Below are 21,894 nucleotides of genomic sequence, written 5' to 3'. Positions count from 1 at the left end.
GAACCACCCGATAGAGCTATGCAGCTTCTACATGGGAAAAATAATGGGTGGAGAATAGACTGATTTGTTTCGAATTTCATCGATAATTTAGAGAAACGGTCGAAGAAATTGCAGATGTAAGATAAGAAGGACGCAATTTTCGTAACGGTGTCGATTTTCATTGTATGAAATTACAGCATTCATTTTTAAAAATATTTCAAATTGTAAAATGATGAATATAGGTACATGATAATAGGGTTCAAACAAAAAGTCTTCATATTCTAACCCTTTACTCTTTATAATTTAACCCTTACGCAATCTATTTATATTTATTATTTGCGAGCAGACTATAGTTATTTAAATATACTTATCAATTTCGGACGGTTTTTTGAAGATGATTATTGTCCTGTTTGGATCTAATACTGATATACATGTCTTTAGATCAATTACTGTGCTTCGAAACATCATACTTTGAATAGGAATAGTGTGGAGTTTTGATTATAAATTCATTACTTTCTGCTTGAATTCAATTCAACTTTGAGAAAAAGAGATTTTTTCACTAGGCTCTATACAGGATGACTCAAAAATGTGTACCGAGCTTTCTGGGGTGATAGCTCATTGAAAAATAAGTGAAGTATGATGAATAAATTTATTCCCCAAAATGCATATTAAGGGAGATATATCCTTCCAAAGTTGATGAAATTTCTAACATTAATTTTCATCCAAACCATGTTGAGTCAAACTTATTGTTAAGTACTCATTGTTTATCAACAGCACAGGAAGGTTATATCATCGACAAAATTAAAAACACGGCCTGCTGAAATATCGTTATCAATGAATCTCGCGATGAATGAATCTGCTGATATCATGTGATTACAAAAACTCGAATATCAATTCAATGTTTGTATTTGGATAAAAGTGCCATTCTCATGTAATTTTCTTTGCACCATCGAATGCTTCTATTCGGAAAAAGTTGTCGCAAACATATCATGATTCACCCTCTAAAACCCTATTTATAACAATATCAGAAATGTATTTTAACAACAAACATTATTGATTTCAATCTGGTGGCATTCACCGTTTAGAAGTTGTGCCGAGAATTTTTTTTCAATTTTATCAACTTTGGAAGGATATATCTCTCTTAATATGCATTTTTAAGTTCATCAAACTATACTTATTTTTCAATGTACTATCACTCCCAGAATACTCGGTACACATTTTCAACTCTCCCTGTTTAATGTCAGACAATACGAAGAAAGTGTAACATTGTTAAAACGCCTCGTTGTAGGGACAGGAATATTCGATGGATTTGCACAAATTTACGAAGGGGGATCATACGATATTCGAAATATATACAGCAAGTTGATTAATCACATCGTCACGCGACAATTCTTGTGCATCGCAATATTACTCAACTGCGCCGACGTCTATGATCCCTAGGGAAAGGGTCCTCCATAGCAACACTGTTTCAACACTCCCTCTGCTGATTATCCGATAAACCCTAGCTGTTGAGCTTTTCAGATCCGCAAGGGTAGACGACCTGTTGATAATATACAGGCTGGGCAAAATGTTTTGTTTAGAGGGGGAGAATAATCGATGCGATAATTTTGTATTGTTTAGAATTTTGTTCAGAGCCAAATAGTTGGAAAACTCATCAACTGAAATTTGTACCCAAGCTGTATGCATTTGAGAATGAGGAGTAACCTAGTCTGTTGCCCTATTGAAACAACATTCTGAATACAAAATTTATAGAATCTCTTTTCTTTCTTTAACAAAGCATTAATACAAATACAGGGTGATTCACCGGGAAGGCCTATTATGGAAAATTAATCATAATTTCGGGCCGAAAATTTGCATATTGGACTAGAGAATGTCAAGAATATAGTAGACGAGGAAGTGGACGGTGAAGACAGACAAACCAGGTTTGTCGATACTCATCGAAAGTATCTTGAAAATTATGAAACTCTGAAAAAAATCTTCAAGCACCTCTTAAGTCTTCTTTCGAAATAATAAGATATCAGAAACCAGATCATGAATTTCTTGATTTCTCGAGTTTTTGAGAAATGACCGTTCTAAACATTTCGCTTTATCTTGGTTTCTGTTGGAGATATTCGAAAAATTCTAAATTTTTTTCAGTACTTATTAGGTGATACAAGAGTACAGATGAGAACCTCAGCAAAAGCGCATCAGTCTCCTCATATAGGAGTGGCGATTGGTTTGTGTATTTGTTTACAGAATAGCCTGACATATTTATATTGAAGGGCTTCCTCTTCATCCGAACAAAATCTTTTCCATCCTTCCTATTCACCGTAAGTTGACGACATATGTAATGTAATTGAATCTGAAATCAAAAAGAACCAGAAAGGAGTAATACATGTGAATATTTCCAACTGAATGGATCGCTTGGAAACCAGCATGAATTTGTAAATTGGACAAGTATTCACCAAGGGGTCAATGGTTTATTCTACACGACACTCACATAGTGGGCTTTCAATAGAATGACATTCGTCGATTTGAATACACAAAATTTTCTTCTTAAGATTGAAACCGGGAACTTTCTCTTGAGAATAAACGATTAGATCTTTGTTGAAGACATTACAAGAACTCTATTCCGAAATCCAAATTTCCTTGTCACTTTCATCAGATTAAAGGAAAGGATTAATCCACAACGGTTTGCTCGACTTTAATCTGACAGTTCAAGTATCTGGGAGGTGAGATACAATTGGAAGTAAGTTCGGATAGAAATGAACATTATCCCAAGATTTCTTGACGGCAACCTATTCACGAATATGGGGCGAGTATTAGGCCAATTGAAAAGTATCCGGTCTGATGCACAGATGGCGGTGCTAGTATTAATTCCATATAATTTTTAGTTAGTACCAACCTTCAAACGATACGTTTCAAAATTTGACAGCAATCCGACCATCAGTTTGTGAGATTGTGAGTGTAGCTACTTTTGTTATTTGAAAAAAGATAGAAAAAAAGGATTTCGTGTGCTGATAAAATATTGCTTCTTGACTGGAAAAAATACAGTTGAAACGAAATCTTGGCTTGATGAAGAGTTTCCGTGGTCTGCACCAGGAAAATCAACCATCATTGATTGGTATGCTAAGGTTTAACGTGGTGAAATGAGCACCGGAGACGGCGAACGCAGTGGACGCCCAAAAAAGGCTGTCATCGACGAAAAAATCAAAAAAGTTCACAAAATAATTTTGAACGACCGTAAAGTGAAGTTGATCGAGATAGCAGACATTGTGAAGATATCATCTGAACGTGTACATATCATTCACGAATATTCGGAGGAAAAACACAACAGTCAGCTGGCAAGGTTATGACATCAGTATTCTGGGATGCACAAGGTATAATATTCATTGATTACCTCCAAAATGGCTAGACCATCAACAGTGATTATTATATAGCGTTATTGGATCGTTTAAAGGATGAAATCGTTAAAAAACGGCCCCATTTGAAGAAAGAAGGTGCCGTTTCATCAAGACAGGCCCCCTGTCACAAATCAATAAAGAGAATGGGAAAATTGCATGAATTGAGCTTCGAATTGCTTCTGCATCACCCGTATTCGCCAGATCCGGCCCCCAGCGACTTTTTTCTATTCTCAGACCTCAAAAGAATGCTCGCTGGACAGAAATTCAGCGTGAATAAATAAGTAATCGCCGAAACTGAGGCCTGTTTTGAAGCGAAAGAAAAATCGTACCACAAAAATGGTATCGAAAAGTTGGAAGATCTCTATAATCGCTGTATCGCCTCGAAGGCAACTATGTTAAAAAATAAAATCGAATTTTGCCAAAAAATGTGTTTTACCATGGTAGACCGGGAACCTTTTAATTGCCCTGTTATATGTGAATGATAGCTACTACTAATGTAAAGGTGTAGATCTAATAGTTCCACTGATAATTCTCATAGAAACGTTAAGCTGTGCAACAATTTTATGAATGTAAGCACAATTGAGCCAAACAAAACAGTATTCACCATCAGAAAAAACCAAGGCCAAAGTTACCGTACGAAGAATGCTGGGACTAGCACCCCATGAAGAACCAGCTAATTTCTGAAGAATATTATTCCTCGACTTCAATTTCATACATAAAATTTCCAAGTGGACGTGGAAATTCAAAGAAGAATCAAAATATGATTCAAGACGGAATTTTTGGAAGTTACTTTCGGTTTTCTATATTTTTGTTGATTATTTGAATGGAAACGAGGAACTTATGTTTTATTTGGATTAGGGTATAAACGTCACTCAAAAAAATCTTCAAATCAAATTCTTCACTTGAAGTATTCATAATAATTCTTATCTGAAAGCAGAATGAAGAAACACAAGAGCAATATAATCTTCGGCATGGATGAATTTCTCAGATGAGGTAGCAGGGATGTCGCACAAGTAAACATTGAAAAGTATGGGGGACAAAACCTTCACTAGACGAATTCTGCCCATCCTGTTCATGGAAAAAAATATTTGTGAAAATTTTGGTCTAGGCAGTGCTCGAATTCTCGGAAGCCATTTCGGCACCATAAAATAATTCCATAATCTTTTATCAGCTTTGGGGCACTTAGCAAGGCTGCAGGGACCAGTGGCTTTCCATTTTACAATAATCCCCCTTTTGTTTCGTTAGAAATGTACGAGTTAATGCTACGAATCAGTCTGCATGAAAAATAGAGTTCTTTCGATCTGATAAACCCTGAAATAATATATAAGATTCTACCGAAATGAATCAGGATATTTATGATCTGCTTTCTGATATCTCTTCATTTCGAAAAAAAAGAGATCGGGGGTCTTTGAAGATTTTTTTGCCTTATAGTTCTTGAGATGCTCTCAGTGAGGATCGAATTTGGGACTCCCAATGAGAAAATAAGAATAAGTAAACACCAACGGGTCTCTTAACGTTACTCAGTACCTATGAAATTTTCATTGTATCCAAATTTTTGGCAACTTTTGTAATAACGGTCGCTCCTCTTAGTATATTACCCTGTGTATCCCAAAAACTAGCAAAGCCAATACTATTTCACATTATAACTAAGAGTAATGACAAAAAATTGGAAATTTCCACAGTCCGCTTTTCTAATTACAGGGTGAATTATAAACTGAACTAATTTAATTTTGAATAATGTTTGACTCACCACGTATCTAACAATAATTTTCATTGAAAAACAGTCTAGAATTATTATAATAATAATAGCTTTATTTATCAAAAATCTTAAATGTTGATAAACAACAATATCAAAATTCAAGGTTCACACAATATCCACAAAGTTGATCAAACTGTATAACGGATAACAGATACTGAAACAAACTGTAACCTCCCATTTTAATTTATCCTCTATAACTATGGTTTTTAAGACTCAAATATACTATAACTGACAAAGAAGCTGCAACACCCAGAAGGAGCTGTTTGAATTAAATTTTTTTTTTGGTGAAACAGAAAGTATAGCAAGGAGTAAATGTTTGAAATATGGAGAAAAAAACGAAGGGTTTACAATTTTTTTAATGAATTTGTTAATATTGTTTTTGTCCACCTCGATTATTTATACATTCCCCAACGCGATGCAATAAGATGGTCTATTTCTTCTTGAGGGATTACTATCCCAAGCTACCTGTACTTTATATCTCAGAGCCGCCAAAGTTCGTCGGGGCTGGGGTAAATTTCCAAGCCTTCTACCTATGATGTCCCACACATGCTCTATGGGCGAAAGATCGGGGGATCTGGGCGGCCATGGCAGAAGATTCACATGGGTCGCTTCGAAAAAGTTCAAACTTACTCTGGTAACATGAGGTCGGGTATTATCTTGCTGAAATATTGAATTCTTTGGGAGAACATATAGCTCCACTATTTAAATATATTTGGTTTCAGTAACCATTCCACAGTAGTAGTATAGTTCCTCGAAGTATGGAAAGTTATGTGTAATATAGAAGGCTAGATAGAATATTGCAAAACGCCATATATACTGTTTCTCAACTCCCACCAATTTCGTCCTCTAAAGAATATAACTGTATCATCAGCAAATGCAGTAATTCTCCATGATATTGGCAAAGAAAACAAATCATTGATGTAAATAAAAAAAAGTATGGTCCAACGTACAGTGCCCTGGGGTAACCCATTTCTTTTTCTTTGCTCCCTTTCCTCCAACGAATAGTCCGGAGATATTGATATGCTTGTAACCTTCATCTTACTGACCTTGTTACACTATACTCTGTTCCACTATCCTACTTTTCAATTCCAACAAAATAGGGCTCCTTTGATCTTTTCCCAGCAGGTGAATGTCACTGACAGCGTATTGAGGTATTTGTATCTGTAATTTCTCTTCTAGAGTTTTCGTTACGGTTTCCCCAATCTCATCAACTCCACAGCTCGACCCGTAAAGAAGTAGATTATTTTATCTGGATCGTCTATCAAGTTGGTTTACTCGATACCTCTGCAATTGGTACTCCTTCTCTAGAGATTTCACCTTATCTCGTTGAACTTGAACTTCCTCCTTCAAAGATTTGACTTCACCCTTCAATGCAACACATAGTAGGTCACTGTGCCTCCTCAATAGAGAGTTCAGGAATTTCTTCTGGGATTCGCTTAATTCAACACTTTCTATTATTGAGAATTCGTCCAGCATATGTTCTCCTTTGGACTAGATGATAAGATATAACTTTTAGTGGGTATCAATCAAGTAATATATGCAATTTCCAGAACGTCGATAAAGTTATGATTTTATCGTACTTTATCAATACGATAAAATTTTTTTGTGTTGAATTTATGGAATATTTACGTTGTGGATTTCAGCAAAACACAACCAAGAAAACACTGTGGGAGATGAACTGAAATTTTTGGAACTGATAAACTCGTCCTCAATTTGTCAGATACCATAAATTCGTTTGTTCTCAGAACTAAAGCCTTACACACATACATACAGTGGGGTCCAACGAAAACTTAACACCCCGATTTTCCGGCTTTACAATGCAACCTGGAAAATCCCTCGGACCCTTCAATTTCTAATTCCAGGGGGAACCACTTTTCCGCTCTTTGCACCTCTGTTACCGCAACCCCCTAACAGGGGTGAGCGCATCCACTTGTTCTTGAATACGCATGAGGGGTGTTGATGCGATAACTAATTTTGAAGATCGCATCGAGTACTATCTAACCCTGAAATTTTGCTTCAAAATATCTATGAATATAAAATAATAGTGAAAGAGGCAATGTGGAATTGATGACGAGAATATAAATAATAATAATAGAGTCTTTATTTAGCAAACTTTAGGGGCGAAGTCTAGCCAAGGCTACTCCACTCACTCCAGACAAAAAACAAATAAAGAAAAAACAGAAATAAAAATTAATGAAAGGAAATACAACATAAATAATATACATAATGAATATCACCAAAAATGAAACTCATCTACAAAATCTGTAACTGGCTCGAAAATAAAACATTCTCCATTTCTCTTCTCAATGAGTTCAAAGAAGAACCCCTACATCCAATTAGCATCTCATTATGCAGTTTCACCACATTAAAGGTGAAAGAGCGCTGAAACATGGTTGAACCAAATCGAGGCAGCATGAGCCTCTGCTCATGCCTTAAAGCAACACGATGAACATCTCGTCTGTAGACCAACCTGGCTCTCAAATAAAGAGGAATATCCGTACCCAAAATTAGATATACAGTAATACTCACCCCTATGATAGAATCTAGGCAAGGATAAAAAACTGTCAATCCATAGCTCAGCTTGGACAGCACAAGAGTTTCGCAAAGATACTTACGTGAATGGAAATCTAAAAACTGTCTCTGGCGATACAAATAACGTAGTGCCAGAAAAGAATTTCTCAACAGCATCGAAACATGCTCCATAAATCTCAGTCGACAATCGAAAAAGACTCCAAGGTTCCTACAGTAGGAGGATGGAATCTGCTCAACACCTATCATAATCTCAACCTCCGCATGAAACGTTCTCGGAAAGAAGGGTATATAGAAACATTTTTTAACGTTTATTCTCAGATTGCAATACTGCACAATGCTTGACAAATCTTCATTTAACCGCCCGACAGCAATAGAAATGGCAGAGGGCAGTAAAGAAAGATGAAATGTATCGGTCACTCGGCCGATACATTTTTCAAAGGTGTTTAGTAGTTATGGTGTTAATTTTTTGTCCAGAAAAGTATTGATTTCTTGTCCAAAAAAGGAGACGGACCATTTTTCAGCTTTACCTTAGTTTATCCTGAATTTTCAAGAACGTTACAAGTGTGTCAAAGCGATTGTAAATTTGTATTAGAATTGAAATTGTGTATTCCGTAAAAGAAAAGGTGGAAATGATGAAATCATTTTTAAGAAATAACGACTCTGCGCGAACAACAGAGGCTTTATTTAACAAACGACCTCTTGGAAAAAATGTATCCGCTGCTTACGTTGTACAACTTGTTGCCAAATTTGACGCTACTGGTTCAGTCGGAAACAAAAAGAGGGTGCATGAAAGAGACGAAGTGAGGGACGTGGGTGCCTTAAGTCATGTAGCGATGGATCCGACCTTGAGTACTAGGAAATTGTCCGATGTATCTGGTGTTTCACGCACAACAATCATGAGAATCCTGAAGCAACATAAATTCCATCCTTATAAGATATGATTGATTCAGGAACAGAATGAGGATGATCCCGATCGCCGACTTACATAACTGTCGGTATTGGTCAGTAGAAAATCTAAGATTATTTCGTGAGGTGCATACTCAGCGTCCCCAAAAATTGAATGTTTGGGTGGGTATTTATGGAAATCATATAATCGGCCTTTTTTTAATAATACCCAGTAATCTCACTGGCCAAAATTATTTAGATCTATTGGAGAACGCTATTTATCGAGCCCTCGTGCAAGCATTGGAGAACGCAGAAGACCATCAACCGATCATTTTTCAACGAGATGGCGAACCAACTCATTTCGTTCAACCGGTGCGTCAGTTCTTAGATGGAAATTTTCCTCACGCCTGGATTGGAAGAAGGGGACATATTGAATGACCGCCCTGATCACCTGAACTGGCTCCACTTACCTTTTTTATATGGGGTCACCTGAAATCTAAGATTTACGCTACCCAGCTTGAGTCACTGGAATATTTGCGAACTCGGATCATTAATGGAAGTCGTCAAATTACACCACAAATCTTAAGTAACGTACGTGAATGTATTCTGAAAAACTTACATTACTGCATGGAAGTGAATGGTGCCTATTTCCAGCATTTAATAAACTAATCACATATATAAGTACTCTTCCACTATTCAACCTGTCTTTTCTTTATTGATAAGAATTTTTAAGTGAAATTTCGGGATCAGATAATACTCGATAAGATCTTCAAAATAAGGTATTAAAACACCCCTCACGCTATTCAATATCAAGGGGATGTACTCACCCCCGTTAGGGGATTGTAGTTACGGGGATGCGAAGAGCGGAAACGTTGTTCCCTTTGAATCAGAAATTGATGGGTCTGAGTGATTTTCCACATTTTCATTCTGAAGCCGGAAAATCGAGGTATGAAGTTTTCGTTGGACCACACTGTGTATTACCTTATGGGTTAACAATATTTGTCGCGCAAAAATGTTTCATTACAGATATTTTCCTACGAAAAATGTTACTTTAACTTCGAAAACTTGTATAGAATTGAGTTGAACCCATGGAAATTCTTGTTCAGGAGGTCATATACTAGAACAAGCAAAAATTCATTAACCGATAATCATATTTCCTTTCTATGTAATTCAATGACTCTGGAGAGAATTGAATAATTTATATCAGAAACTTTGTCATAATGAAAATGGAATTCGAGTTCTGCCAGTACATTATCCAACAATGGAATGAAAATAATTTTTCTGAAATAATCTTCGATTATCATCACGGTTTTTGGCGTCTCTGAGACATGAAGTACAGATAGCTTGGGATAGTATCCCTCAAGAAGAAATAGATCATCTTATTGCATCAATGCCGAGACGGTGTTGCGGAGTGTATAGATAATCGCGGTAGACAAACACATAATTAACACATTTCTTAAAAACAATTGTGAACCCTCCGTTTTTTCCTCCAAATTTCATTTACTCCTTGCTATACTATATATGTTTTACCAAAAAAAAAAATTGATTTAAACAGCTCCTTCTGGGTGTTGCAGTTTCTTTGTCAGGTATAATTTGAATTTTTCTGAGGATTACTGAAGAATTATTTGAAAAGAACCGACAAGATACCATAAAATTTAGTATTTTGTTTAATTTTTCAAATCTACCAGTGTTTCCAAAAAAAAAAGATTGGTGGAAAGAAGCGGGCACTCCTCCAGAAAAAATATCACCGTGTAGATTTACATTCAAAATTAGCTTATCACATGATGAAAACTTTAAATTGGAGTTGAATATCTTGTGAAGGGAAGGTGCTATGAGAAAATAAAATGTCAGAGTTCGCTACACTAACAGGCATTACAGGGATTAAGTAAACAATTGAATAATCGGATATATTGACAATTCTGTATCTATTTCCATGAATTCCATTGAACTAGAATTGTATTTTTTTCTTAATTTCAATACGAATTCAGTTGATTTCTGGTTAAAACCAGTATCATATTCCCTTTCTATGTAATTCAATGACTCTGGAGCGAATTGAATAATTTATATCAAAAACTTCGTCATAATGTAAACGGAATTCGAGATCTGCCAGTACATCATACAACATTGGAATGAATATTTCCCTCCTGTCAAAAATTCTATGTATATGGAGAACAATTATCGAAAATTACAGCGATAATTGCATTGTAGGAAGCGAAACTGCACTGCGATAATTGTTCTGTTCATAGATGCATAGTTTCTATGCATCTTACACAGTTCGAATCTATGGCACTTCCATTCTACATCAGTTTGACAAGTGATGTAACAGTTTATTCGGGAAATATTCCCCCGAATTACACTCGTGCATCAAAATGACCGGATAATTTCGCATTCCAGCGTGTTTTCTTTGAAAAACTGCATTCGGTCATTTTCATTTTTGGAGAAAGAGCCCTCCACCTTCGGTGTCGGGCTCTTTCTCCAAAAATGAAAATGAACTCATGCAGTTTTATGACAACACGCTGTCATGCAAAATTATCGGTAATTTTGATGCACTTGTGCAATTACCTACGAAAATAATCCTTCTAAAATAATCTTCGATTGAATCAGCTGGAGTGCTGATTTGTTCTGGGCTTTGACAACTGCAGTATTGAAATTGCGTGACGAAACCGAAAACATGGGGTAAGTGCATACCGATAACGAATGCAAAAATCACAGATGGCGAACAGGCCGCGACAAAGCAGATAGATAAAGGAAAATAATAAACCTCGAGCACAGCTTCGAGTATTTCATTGTGTATGTCCGAACGGATTACTACGAGAATAGGATGAATGAGTTTTCATGAAACGAACCGTTCTTAATAAAATTCTCCACAACAAGGGCGTAGATCTTTTTTTTTCTTGGGGGGGAGGGGGTGTAATAGAAAAACTTTTTTTGAGACATATCTGTAATAAGAAAAGGAAAGGTTTGATAACCAAGTTCAAACCAAAAATTACTTGAAATGATACCATTTTTTTATTCGATTTTTCATAATATTCGATTGTTCCTAAATTGGAGGTACGATGAAAAATGAAAAATTCCCTGAATAATTTTAAGAATAGAATATTCTATACATGTATAGGATATTGAAGGCCCATTGGCTCGCAAATGCTTCGTTTTCGAGATTCAGGGTGTTTCTTGTAGTCCTACTTTTTGTGATAAAATTAGCATATCACATCATGAATACTTCAAATTGGAGTTAAATATCTTGTGAAGGGAAGGTGCTATGAGAAAAAACTTGAAATTCAACATTTGTATCTCGAAAATGAAAAAATGATCCGAGGAACCTGTCATTTTCGTTTGTACCTCCAATTTAGGAACATCCTGTTTAGTCAATTTAAAACTGATGTCTTTACAAATGAATTGCAATTTGAATGAAACACTTTAAATTGTAAAGCACAGCATAGACAATTTTTCGATGCGAATAACTCAGTTCAGTTCTTTGATAACTGCAGTATTAAAATTTTGTGAGGAAAATGATACAAAAAAGCCGAAAACATCGAGAAGGTGTAAACCGATGACGAATGCAAAAATCACATATGGCAAAACAAGGGGATGCCGACAAAAGCGGATAGATAAAGGAAAATAAGATAATCAATTCATAAACCATAAAAGGGTCCGATTTTTTACTGCCCTGTCGATTTCAAAGGAGCGTGAAATGATTATTGGTTCATTTTATTGGAAAAATTTTCGCTTTTCGTACCTCCCCATTTCTACGCCCTTGCTCCACAATAACGCATTCCAGTTATGAAAATTGCAAAATGGCGAATACGCTCGTAGTAAATTCCAACTGTCATTGAACTCTCGCGTTTTCATCGATATGCATTTTTCCACAATTATTTTCAGAGCAAAAATACGCTACTCTACGTGATATGTGTATAAGAAAGTGGCTCATTGAATGTTTAATACGTTAATCATGAAGCTTTAGGATGTCGGTTCTCCACTGGGTTGGAAAGTACTCGCCCAATAATTATCGATTATTGACAAACGTTTTCATTCAATGAATGTCCCACATTTTCACACATATTATTTGTACATAGCTCATTCAATTCTAAGAGGCAGTTCATGTTGATTTCAATTTTCATTGGGTTTGAAGTGTGATTAGATCGATCGGTTTAGTTTGATAGGTTCAACAAATATCCCAATTGATTAATGTCTTTCGGGATATTCGCCAAATTTCCATAATCAAGTATTATTGGATATTGCGAAGGCTTTGTTGAATTGGACTGATGGATATTCGTGGTTGAACTTGCTGTGTGAATTTAGTGAGTTAAATATTATCGTCCAACGAAAAAGATACGTAATCTGAGTTTTTGTTCTTTTCAAGAATAATAAAGTATGATAGAAACGTGTAATCGGGTTAGTCGATTGTCTTCTATTGTACACTGTGTCCGTAAAGTATGGAACAAATTCATTTTTAGCTAAACAGACCATTTTAAGAAATAATCCTGAAACACTTCGATTTTTTGTTTCAATTTACCGTATTTCGAAATAATAATCTATTGTACAGGGTGAATTACTTTCGAGGTATGACGTCACCTTCATTTTTTTTAATGGAACACCTCCATTTTGTCTCAATTTTCCGATAACTCTAGCTGAGCTTCTGATGCTTCTTTTGTAAATCTAAATAATGACTTTGAATTCAAAAAACGAAACGATATTTTCAATCTGAACACTTCAAATCAAGAATAATGAGTGCGGTCCTGGAATATGGGAATAATTAATATCTCTGACTCGCCCTCGGCATCTATCAATAACATCCCAAGTTCCGATTAATTCTCCGGTAAGTATGGTTCTGGTGATGGTTTCATTATTTCCATGAATATGCAAACTCACTCTGTAGCCTTCTGTGGAAAGCCAGAAATAATTTTTTTATAATCAATCCGTACTCCTCTAGTCTCACTCTACCTCTGGTAAGAGTATGTACAGTTACTCCCGGGACACCCTGTAAGAAACATTACTGTACCTGCTACGTTGCCTTGTGGTATCCCCATCTCAAGGTCGTTTTTGAATAATTAAGGATTTAATTCAATTAGTCTCAATAATATGATTATCCACATCTACATCAATCTATACCATGATTGATAATTGGCAATTGTTTACCCAACAGCGAATGACAGTCCTCTGGAAAGACTGTAATCATAAATTCCTTTCTTTCCCAAGTCCATTTTGATACTAATGTTAAAAATCTACTTTCCAGATCGGACGTCACACGTAAGAAAGCGAAAAGATGATCGATCCATCATCATCGGAGGAAGATAGTGATGAAGAGCACGGAACTTCCCATGGAGGACACCACTCTGCTCCTCATCATCATTCTTCCTCCCACCCCCACCACCACACGGTAAGTATACGAAAACAATCGATTGTATTCAAATCTGGCTTACAATACGGACGAAATTCAATTTCATATCCACATAGGAGTCTGTTTCAATCTCGGTTTCAATTACGTTTACATGTAAGGAAATTTAGTCTGTGACCGTAAGTGGAAAACTAATTCAAGATGACTAGATGGAGCACATGAGGATTCGGAATCAATTTTATCCCATGGAAAAACCTTAGAAAGTAATGCCGAAATGGTCACTCAATTTTTTTTTTCGGGGTATGGTTTTGAAGATTCAACACAAACCTAATTTTTTTTAATGGAACACCCTATATATGATTACTTCGTTGAATTCGTTATTTTTTTCCCTTCAAAATGATGTGTGATACTATATAGGTAGAATGGTTAGAAATGTAAAAAAAAACACTAAAACATCAAATAATGATGATTTTTTGTTAATGAGCAATGGATTTCCCATATGAAAAAAAGGTTCAATTGGATAATTTTCATTTGTGATTTTTATAAATAGTAGAGTAAGCAAACAAAGATAATACACCCATCACTAACATGAAAAACAAAACGTAGGTACCTACCTAATAGCAACAAATAAATAATACAAAAATTCATAAACATTGCATGATATCTTACAGCTTAAACTGTTCAAATTACTGTCCATTTTCCTCTAATACATAATTAACAAAACTTTTCAATACGCCTGGGTGCATTTAATATTATAAAATGGCGGATTTGTAAATCCTGGAAAACTGCCTCTGTTGATGCACGAAGTTCTTCGAGACTGTTATGTCTTTTACTGTAGTATATTATATGTATTAGGGAAAATGGGCAGCAATTTGAACAGTTTAAGATAAGTAAGATATTATGAAATGTTTATGAATTTTTTTATTATTCATTTGTTGCTATTAGGTAGGTACCTACGTTTTGTTTTTCATATTAGTGATGAGTGTATTATATTTGTTTGCATACTCTACTATAAATAAAAATCACAAATGAAAATTATCCAATTAATCCTTTTTTCATATGGAAAATCCATTGCTCATTAACAAAAAATCATCATTATTTGATGTTTTAGTGTTTTTTTAACATTTCTGACCATTCTACCTATATAGTATCATATATTATTTTGAAGGGAAAAAAATAACGAATTCAACGAAGTAATGATATATAGGGTGTTCCATTGAAAAAAATATAGGTTTGTGTTGAATCTTCAGAACCATACCCCGAAAAAAAATGAGTACGCCACTGGATTCTACGCAAAATTCTGATTCAGACGTAGTTTTCACCTCACCATTATTTCTAATAACTTCGGAGATGAAGGAGGGGTCCAAAAAGCATCAATTTCCAAAATCACCCTGCATCTCTTGAACGGAAACAGTTATGCAAAATCTGATTAGACCAATTTGAGTTTCACGAAAAAGTAGGACAGGAACGTGAAAACCGCAAGGCTCTATCTTAAATAACAAGCGAGAAACCTGGCAGTCTCACCCAAAATGAGATGCACTGTACATTATCCAACAATGGAATGAAAATAATCCGTCTGAAATAATCTTCGATTGAATCAGCTGGAGTGTTGATTTGTTCTGGTCTTTGACAACTGCAGTATCGAAATTGAGTGACGAAAACGAAAACATGGGGTAAGTGCATACCGATAACGAATCATATCATTCACGAATATTATGTGAGAAAACTGTGTGCAAAATGGGTGCCGCGTGAGCCCACAATCGATTGAAAGCAACAACGTGAGATTCTGAGCGGTGTTTGAAGCTGTTTAAGTGCAATAGACCTGAATTTTTGCGTCAATATGTGACAATAGATGAAACATGGCTCCATTATTTCACTCCGGAGTTCAATCGAGTGTCAGCTGAGTAGATTGCACACGATGAACCGAATCCAAAGCGAGGAAAAACACAATAGTCAGCTGGCAAGGTTATCAGTATTCTGGGATGCGCAAGGTATAATATTCAATGATTACCTCCAAAAGGGCCAGAAAATCAGCAGCGATTATTATACAGGGTGTTCCATTGGGAAACGGATGGACTTCACAGGTGCATAGGTGGCACCAAGGCGGTTCTGGAGATACCCCATTTATTGGGTTTTACTCTCTTCGTAGCCGAGATACAGGGTGTTTTATGTATTTTGCCCGTTTCTTCCTGAGGCCATATCAAACGAACCACCTGGTATATTTTCTTCATATTTGGCAAATATGTTCCTAATAGAGAGCCCAAACGTATCATGAAATAACCACCTTGAAAATCCAGGTCCGGGTTAACAAAAATTTATGAATCGTTTGAATCCTCGTAACAACACCCTGTACATCGGAATTTTGAAAATCTGTTTTGATATTCGGAAACACCACTAAAAACTAAACTGAGACGTGTACTTCAAATTTTCGCGCGCGCAGACAGTTTTACTGCACAAATTTTCAACGTAGAAGTGAAGTTTTCAAGGACTTGGATACCTGAAAGTGGTTTGTAGTGACTTTCAACAATGAATTATAAAAAATATTGAATCCATAATTATTTCAAGATCACTTTGTAATTCATTTTTACATTGGTTTTTCTTTTTATAGATGAAAATTTGTGCAGTAAAACTGTCTGCGCGAAAATTTGAAGTACACGTCTCAGTTTAGTTTTTAGTGGTGTTTCCGAATATTAAAACAGATTTTGAAAATTCAGATGTACAGGGTGTTGTTACGAGGATTCAAACAATTCATGATTTTTTGATAACCCGGACCTGGATTTTCAAGGCGGTTATTGCATGATACCCAATAAATGGGGTATCTCCAGAACCGCCTTGGTACCACCTATGCACCTGTGAAGTATTTCCGTTTCCCAATGAAACACCCTGTATAGCGTTATTGCATCGTTGAAAGGATGAAATCGTTGAAAAACGGCCCCAATTTGAAGAAAAAACGGTGCTGTTTCATCAAGACAATGCGTCTTGTCACAAATCAATGAAAACAATGGCAAAATTGCCTGAATTGCGCTTCGAATTGCTTCGTATTCGCCAAATCTAGCTCCAAGCGACTTTTTCCTGTTCTCAGACCTCGCTGGAAAGAAATTCAGTGATCGCCGAAACTGAGGCCCATTCTGAAGTAAAAGACAAATCGTACTACAAAAATGGTATCGCTATAATAGCTGTATCGCCCTCGAAGGTAACTATGTTGAATAAAAAAATCGAATTTAGCCAAAAAATGTGTTTTACTATGGTAGACCGGGGACTGTTCAATTGGCCTGTTAATGCTAATTGCTTATAACATTTTATGGTGAATAAATCGAATTGAATTGTAAATTGACTTGAATTGTTTCAGTCCGAGGCTTCACCCTACCACCACACCCACCTATCTGACTCTGGCAGCGGAAACTTGGAGGTGCCAAACAACAATGCAGCTCTCCAGCGTTCGCTGTCACCCTCAAGCGCAGTCTCTGCTGAGACCCTTAGCCACAGCATGGGATCGTCCCGCGCAAACTCCTTACCACGACCTACCAGCCCATCACCGTCTGTCGCTTCAGAGAAAACCGAAGTTGATCTCCAAGAAAAGCAGGAACGAGAGGAAGAGGAGAGAAAGAGGAAAATACAGCTCTATGTATTCATTTCCCGTTGTATCGCTTACCCTTTCAACGCCAAACAACCAACAGACATGACGAGACGCCAACCAAAAGTAACAAAACAACAATTGGAATCAATCAATATAAAATTTCAGGTAAGAAATATACACTGTTTTATTTACATGAGGTGTCGAAAGATCGGATTATTTGAGGTTTGGTTGAAGGCCTGGATTTGAGTCAATCCAACCTCATGCTGCTAAAAGCTTTCTCGCTTTATTAACCGAGTAAAGAGCCCTGTTCCAATATTTCTGTAAATGTTGTAGAAAATATGGAAAACAGCTTCGCATTGATCCTTCTAGTTCAATTTCTTCTGTTCAAGGGCTAAAACACGGAGGATAAATTGAAAAGATTCTAGAAGAGCAATGACAGTTCAGAAAATAAGTAAATGAGTGACGTTGAATCAGGAGTTTTTGCGCGATTGTTATTATCTTGGAATGTGTACACAAAAATTCTTATGAACCTTCAAACCGTTGTTACAATCTCTTGATTAACCTGTTATATGATATACAGATAACGTGATATTTATGACTCGTTTAGTACATACAGGGTGTTTCGATGGGAAGTAACCTCCCCTGATTTTCTCATAATATCAAAATAAATAGCGGAATTTACAATAATAAGTTTACTAATATTCGTAGGGGGACACATGTTATTGTATCGGGTGTCCCAAATTCGTTGTCTGGTGAGGGCATCTCAGAATCTCTTTGAGCTAGAAAAAAATGAATGGTACATTTTCTTGCTCGATTTTTGGGAGAATTGATTTGGTGAAAATCACAACTTCATAAATTCAAAGAAAATTTCTCATAACTTCTTTATTATTGGTGTTATCAACATGAAACAAAAATATCTTCCAGGTATTTTCGTCAGTAGAATCCACTGATGTATTCATTTATTTTTTATTGCCATTAGTCTTCAAGTTATAAAACAAACACTTGTTTTTTTAATGTAAACCACAACAATTTTTATAAAACAACTAAAATCTATTTTTCTTCCTTTTCAAAAATATATAACATGATATAAAAATTTCTGATCAAACTATAAAATCATCAAAAGCTTCAGCTTCACCCGCCAAATCAACCTAGTGCCTATCTATAATAATCTGTGATAGATAATTAAAATAGTCGGCCATCAAATTCTCCGGATTTAACACCGTTAGATTTATTCATCATTTTCGAATTCATAAATGTTGTTCTTTAAATGTGACCAAAGGAAAAAATCTAACGAAATAAAATCCGGCGGACACTGAATATTTTAATCATCTGAAGTTCACAAATTATTATAGATAGGCATTAGGTTGATTTGCCATGTGAGACTGAAACTTTTGATGATTTTTTAGTTTGATCCGAAATTTATATTTCATGTTATATATTTTTGGAAAGGAAATCAAATGCAATTCAAGTTGTTATCATTCTATTGGAAATTGTTATGGTTTATATTTGAAAAACAAAAGTTCAAGTTTGAATTATAACTTTAAAATTAATGGCAATAAAAAATAAATGATAACATCAGTGGATTCTACTGAAAAAATTACCTTTAGGATGTTTTGTTTCATGTTGATAGCATCAATAATGAAGAAGTTATGATAACTTTTCATTTCACACCATTTTCCAATTTTTTCTCATAAGTTGAAAACAGTTGAATTTATGAAGTTACGGTTTTCCCGAATTAATTCTCCCAAAAATCGAACCCGAAAATGATCATCATTTTTTTTCTGGCTCAAAGGGATTCTGAGATTCCATCACTAGACAACCAATTTGGGACACAAGACATAGTGGATGCTTGAAAACGCAATCAGCTTAACTGATACTTATACCTAAAGTCAATGAGCTAAAGTACACACATTGAAGATTTGTATCGAGTAGTATTCTACGGAAATTCAATTTTAAGTTTTATTCAGAACTCTAGGCTTGATTAAACCACAAACAATGGAACATACTGCAAATTTGATAAGTTCAAAGATACAATATTGTCTTAAGCACTTGTGCTGGAAATTTCGTTCTCATAATTTAAACATATGGAATGAGTTTTAGGAAGTGTTCTGCGTAGTAGAGAAATAGATTTGCTTTGTCGAAGGAAACTATCTTGCTTTCCAACTACGGTTCCTTCGAATCCAACGCCTATATTCGATAATCAAAACAGCATAGGGTTCTGTTCTTCTGGAAGATACGTGATAACTGGCATTGTTTATTCCTCTCTATTATCCGACTCTCTATGGGAACGGGTTTGGATGCTCGTTATCAACCCGTTAAAAATGAATTTCGTCACCTCGATTGATAGTCAGAAATACGTGTGATGTGTTTTTGTGTTCGAAGATAGCTACTCATTTATTCCGAATATAATTTCAGACAAGGCATAATAAAAGAATTACGTGATGCTTCGAACATCAGTTTTATTCACTTTTTTTGAAGAATTTTGATGAGAAGAGGATAAAGCATATAAAATCATGAATGCATTCTTGGAAGGATCGATTTTTCTCCTGCTGAAAATTTGTCTACTGACAAAGAAACTGCAACACCCAGAAGGAGCTGTTTAAATTTAAATTTTTTTTTGTTGGTAAAACATATAAAGTACGAGCATAGCAAGGAGTAAATGATTGAAACTTGAAAAAACGAATGAATTTGTTAATAATTTGTTTGTCAGCGAATATCTATACACTCCCCAACACGTTTCGGCATTGATGCAATAATATGGTCTATCTCTTCTTGAGGGATACTATCCCAAGATACCAGTACTTGGGGGCTGAGCTAAGTTTCCAATCCTTCTACCCATGATATCCCAAATGTGCTCTATAGGCGATAGATCGGGGATCTGGGAGGCTATGGCAAAAGATTCACATGGGTCGCTTCGAAAATGTTTAAACTAACTCTGGCAACATGAGGTCGGGCATTATCTCGCTGAAATATTGGATTCTTGAGCCGGTCAAGGTAAGGGTGAACATATGGCTCCACTATTTCTTGATGGTAACGCAGAGCTGTCATGTTACCTCGAATAAAGACTAAAGATGACCTACTTGCATATGCAATAGCACCCCACACCATAACGCCTACTGTCCGGTGTACATGACGCTCAACATCAAACTGAGTTTCACGTCTTTCTCCCCGACGTAATCTAACCTTTCTTTGGCCATCATATGCACCCAAGGTGAATCGAGATTCATCAGAAAAGACGATTTGGGCTATTCCACATTTCAATGTTGACGTTCTCTGCACCACTGTAATCCTTTCCAGCGATGCTCAACCGTCAGAGGTAACACAAGATTGGGTTGATGATGCTGCGTCGATCTTGAACTTCATTTCTGCCCCTTCGACGTCTGGTACCTACTCTTCTTGGATTTTGGGCATTATCAAACCACTTTTGACAACATCTCATAGCAGTAGTTGGATTTCTGTTTGTACGGTTAGCGATTTCTCGAAATGAAAACCCCGCCTTCCGTAGGCCAATAATTCGACCTTTTTAACATTAATTTAGCTGGCGATAAATTCCGCATACACGTGCTCTAGGCCTTTGAACAACATAACATCGACTTTGGATCGCCTCGAACAGCTGGTTTGTTGTTAAATTCAAAAAACTTGCAAAAAAAGACCACAAGTAACAAAAATTGTGTAAGTACATGAAAAAACCTTTACGATTTTTGTCTCCAAATTCAATCAGTTACACCTTGCTATAGTGTCTATGTTTTACCAAAAAAATTGAAATTTAAACAGCTCCTTCTGGGTGTTGCAGTTTCTTTGTCAGTCAGTATATTTTTAGACCCTACAATTTTCAGTTATACCGGATACAGGTCACTACGTTCAAATGGCACATCCAGTATATTATTGCGTCATTAGATAGATCATTTGATGATAATAAGCTCAACGGTTCAGGAGTTAATGGGATTCTAATAAAAAAATGGTGGTGACGAGGACTCACTTTTTTTAATATTTCTGCAGGAAGAGTTTTTTTCGAAAAAACTTTTTTTTCGATTCTGCAAATACGTAGGTAGTATCATAAGACCTCGCATGAGACATTGTGGTTTTGACCAAAAATATACAGGGTTTTTATGAGAAAATCATGAACTTGGAGAACTGAAAGACATCAAAACAAAACATTTTCAAATCAAATCCTATACTTTTTATTTTTTTAGCCAATTCTTCATTCAAAAATAAGGGGGCTACTCAAACTTCAAGAGTTATCGAGGAAAAACTTGAACTAACGGAAAAGCGAAATTTCTAACTGTACATTTTTGGTCAAAACTAAAAACAGTCCTATAATAATCTTTATTTCTTATGTTAAATATACAGAGCGAGTGCATACAACAAAAGAAAACGTCAAAATAAATACATTCATTCAAAAAACTCAGAAATATAATAGCAATTCTTATCTAAAAGTAATGAC

General features: G+C 35.7%; 1 protein-coding gene across 16 annotated transcripts in view; it reads left to right on the top strand.

The window, feature by feature from the left end:
* Nucleotides 1-21,894, top strand: part of LOC123685607 (calcium-dependent secretion activator-like) — a 103,051-nt gene that overhangs the window by 44,106 nt on the left and 37,051 nt on the right. For all 16 annotated transcript variants that reach the window (XM_045625347.1, XM_045625342.1, XM_045625341.1 and 13 more), the window contains 2 exons: nucleotides 13,772-13,915; nucleotides 17,223-17,615. In XM_045625347.1, coding sequence (XP_045481303.1) covers nucleotides 13,802-13,915; nucleotides 17,223-17,615 — 507 coding nt within the window. In that variant the 5' untranslated portion in view covers nucleotides 13,772-13,801. The remainder of the gene's footprint in view (nucleotides 1-13,771; nucleotides 13,916-17,222; nucleotides 17,616-21,894) is intronic.

The sequence above is a fragment of the Harmonia axyridis genome, chromosome X (assembly GCF_914767665.1).
Source record: "Harmonia axyridis chromosome X, icHarAxyr1.1, whole genome shotgun sequence".
Classification (NCBI taxonomy): domain Eukaryota; kingdom Metazoa; phylum Arthropoda; class Insecta; order Coleoptera; family Coccinellidae; genus Harmonia; species Harmonia axyridis.
Note: the sequence above shows the minus strand (reverse complement) of the source record. Positions and strands in the feature narration are given on the sequence as shown.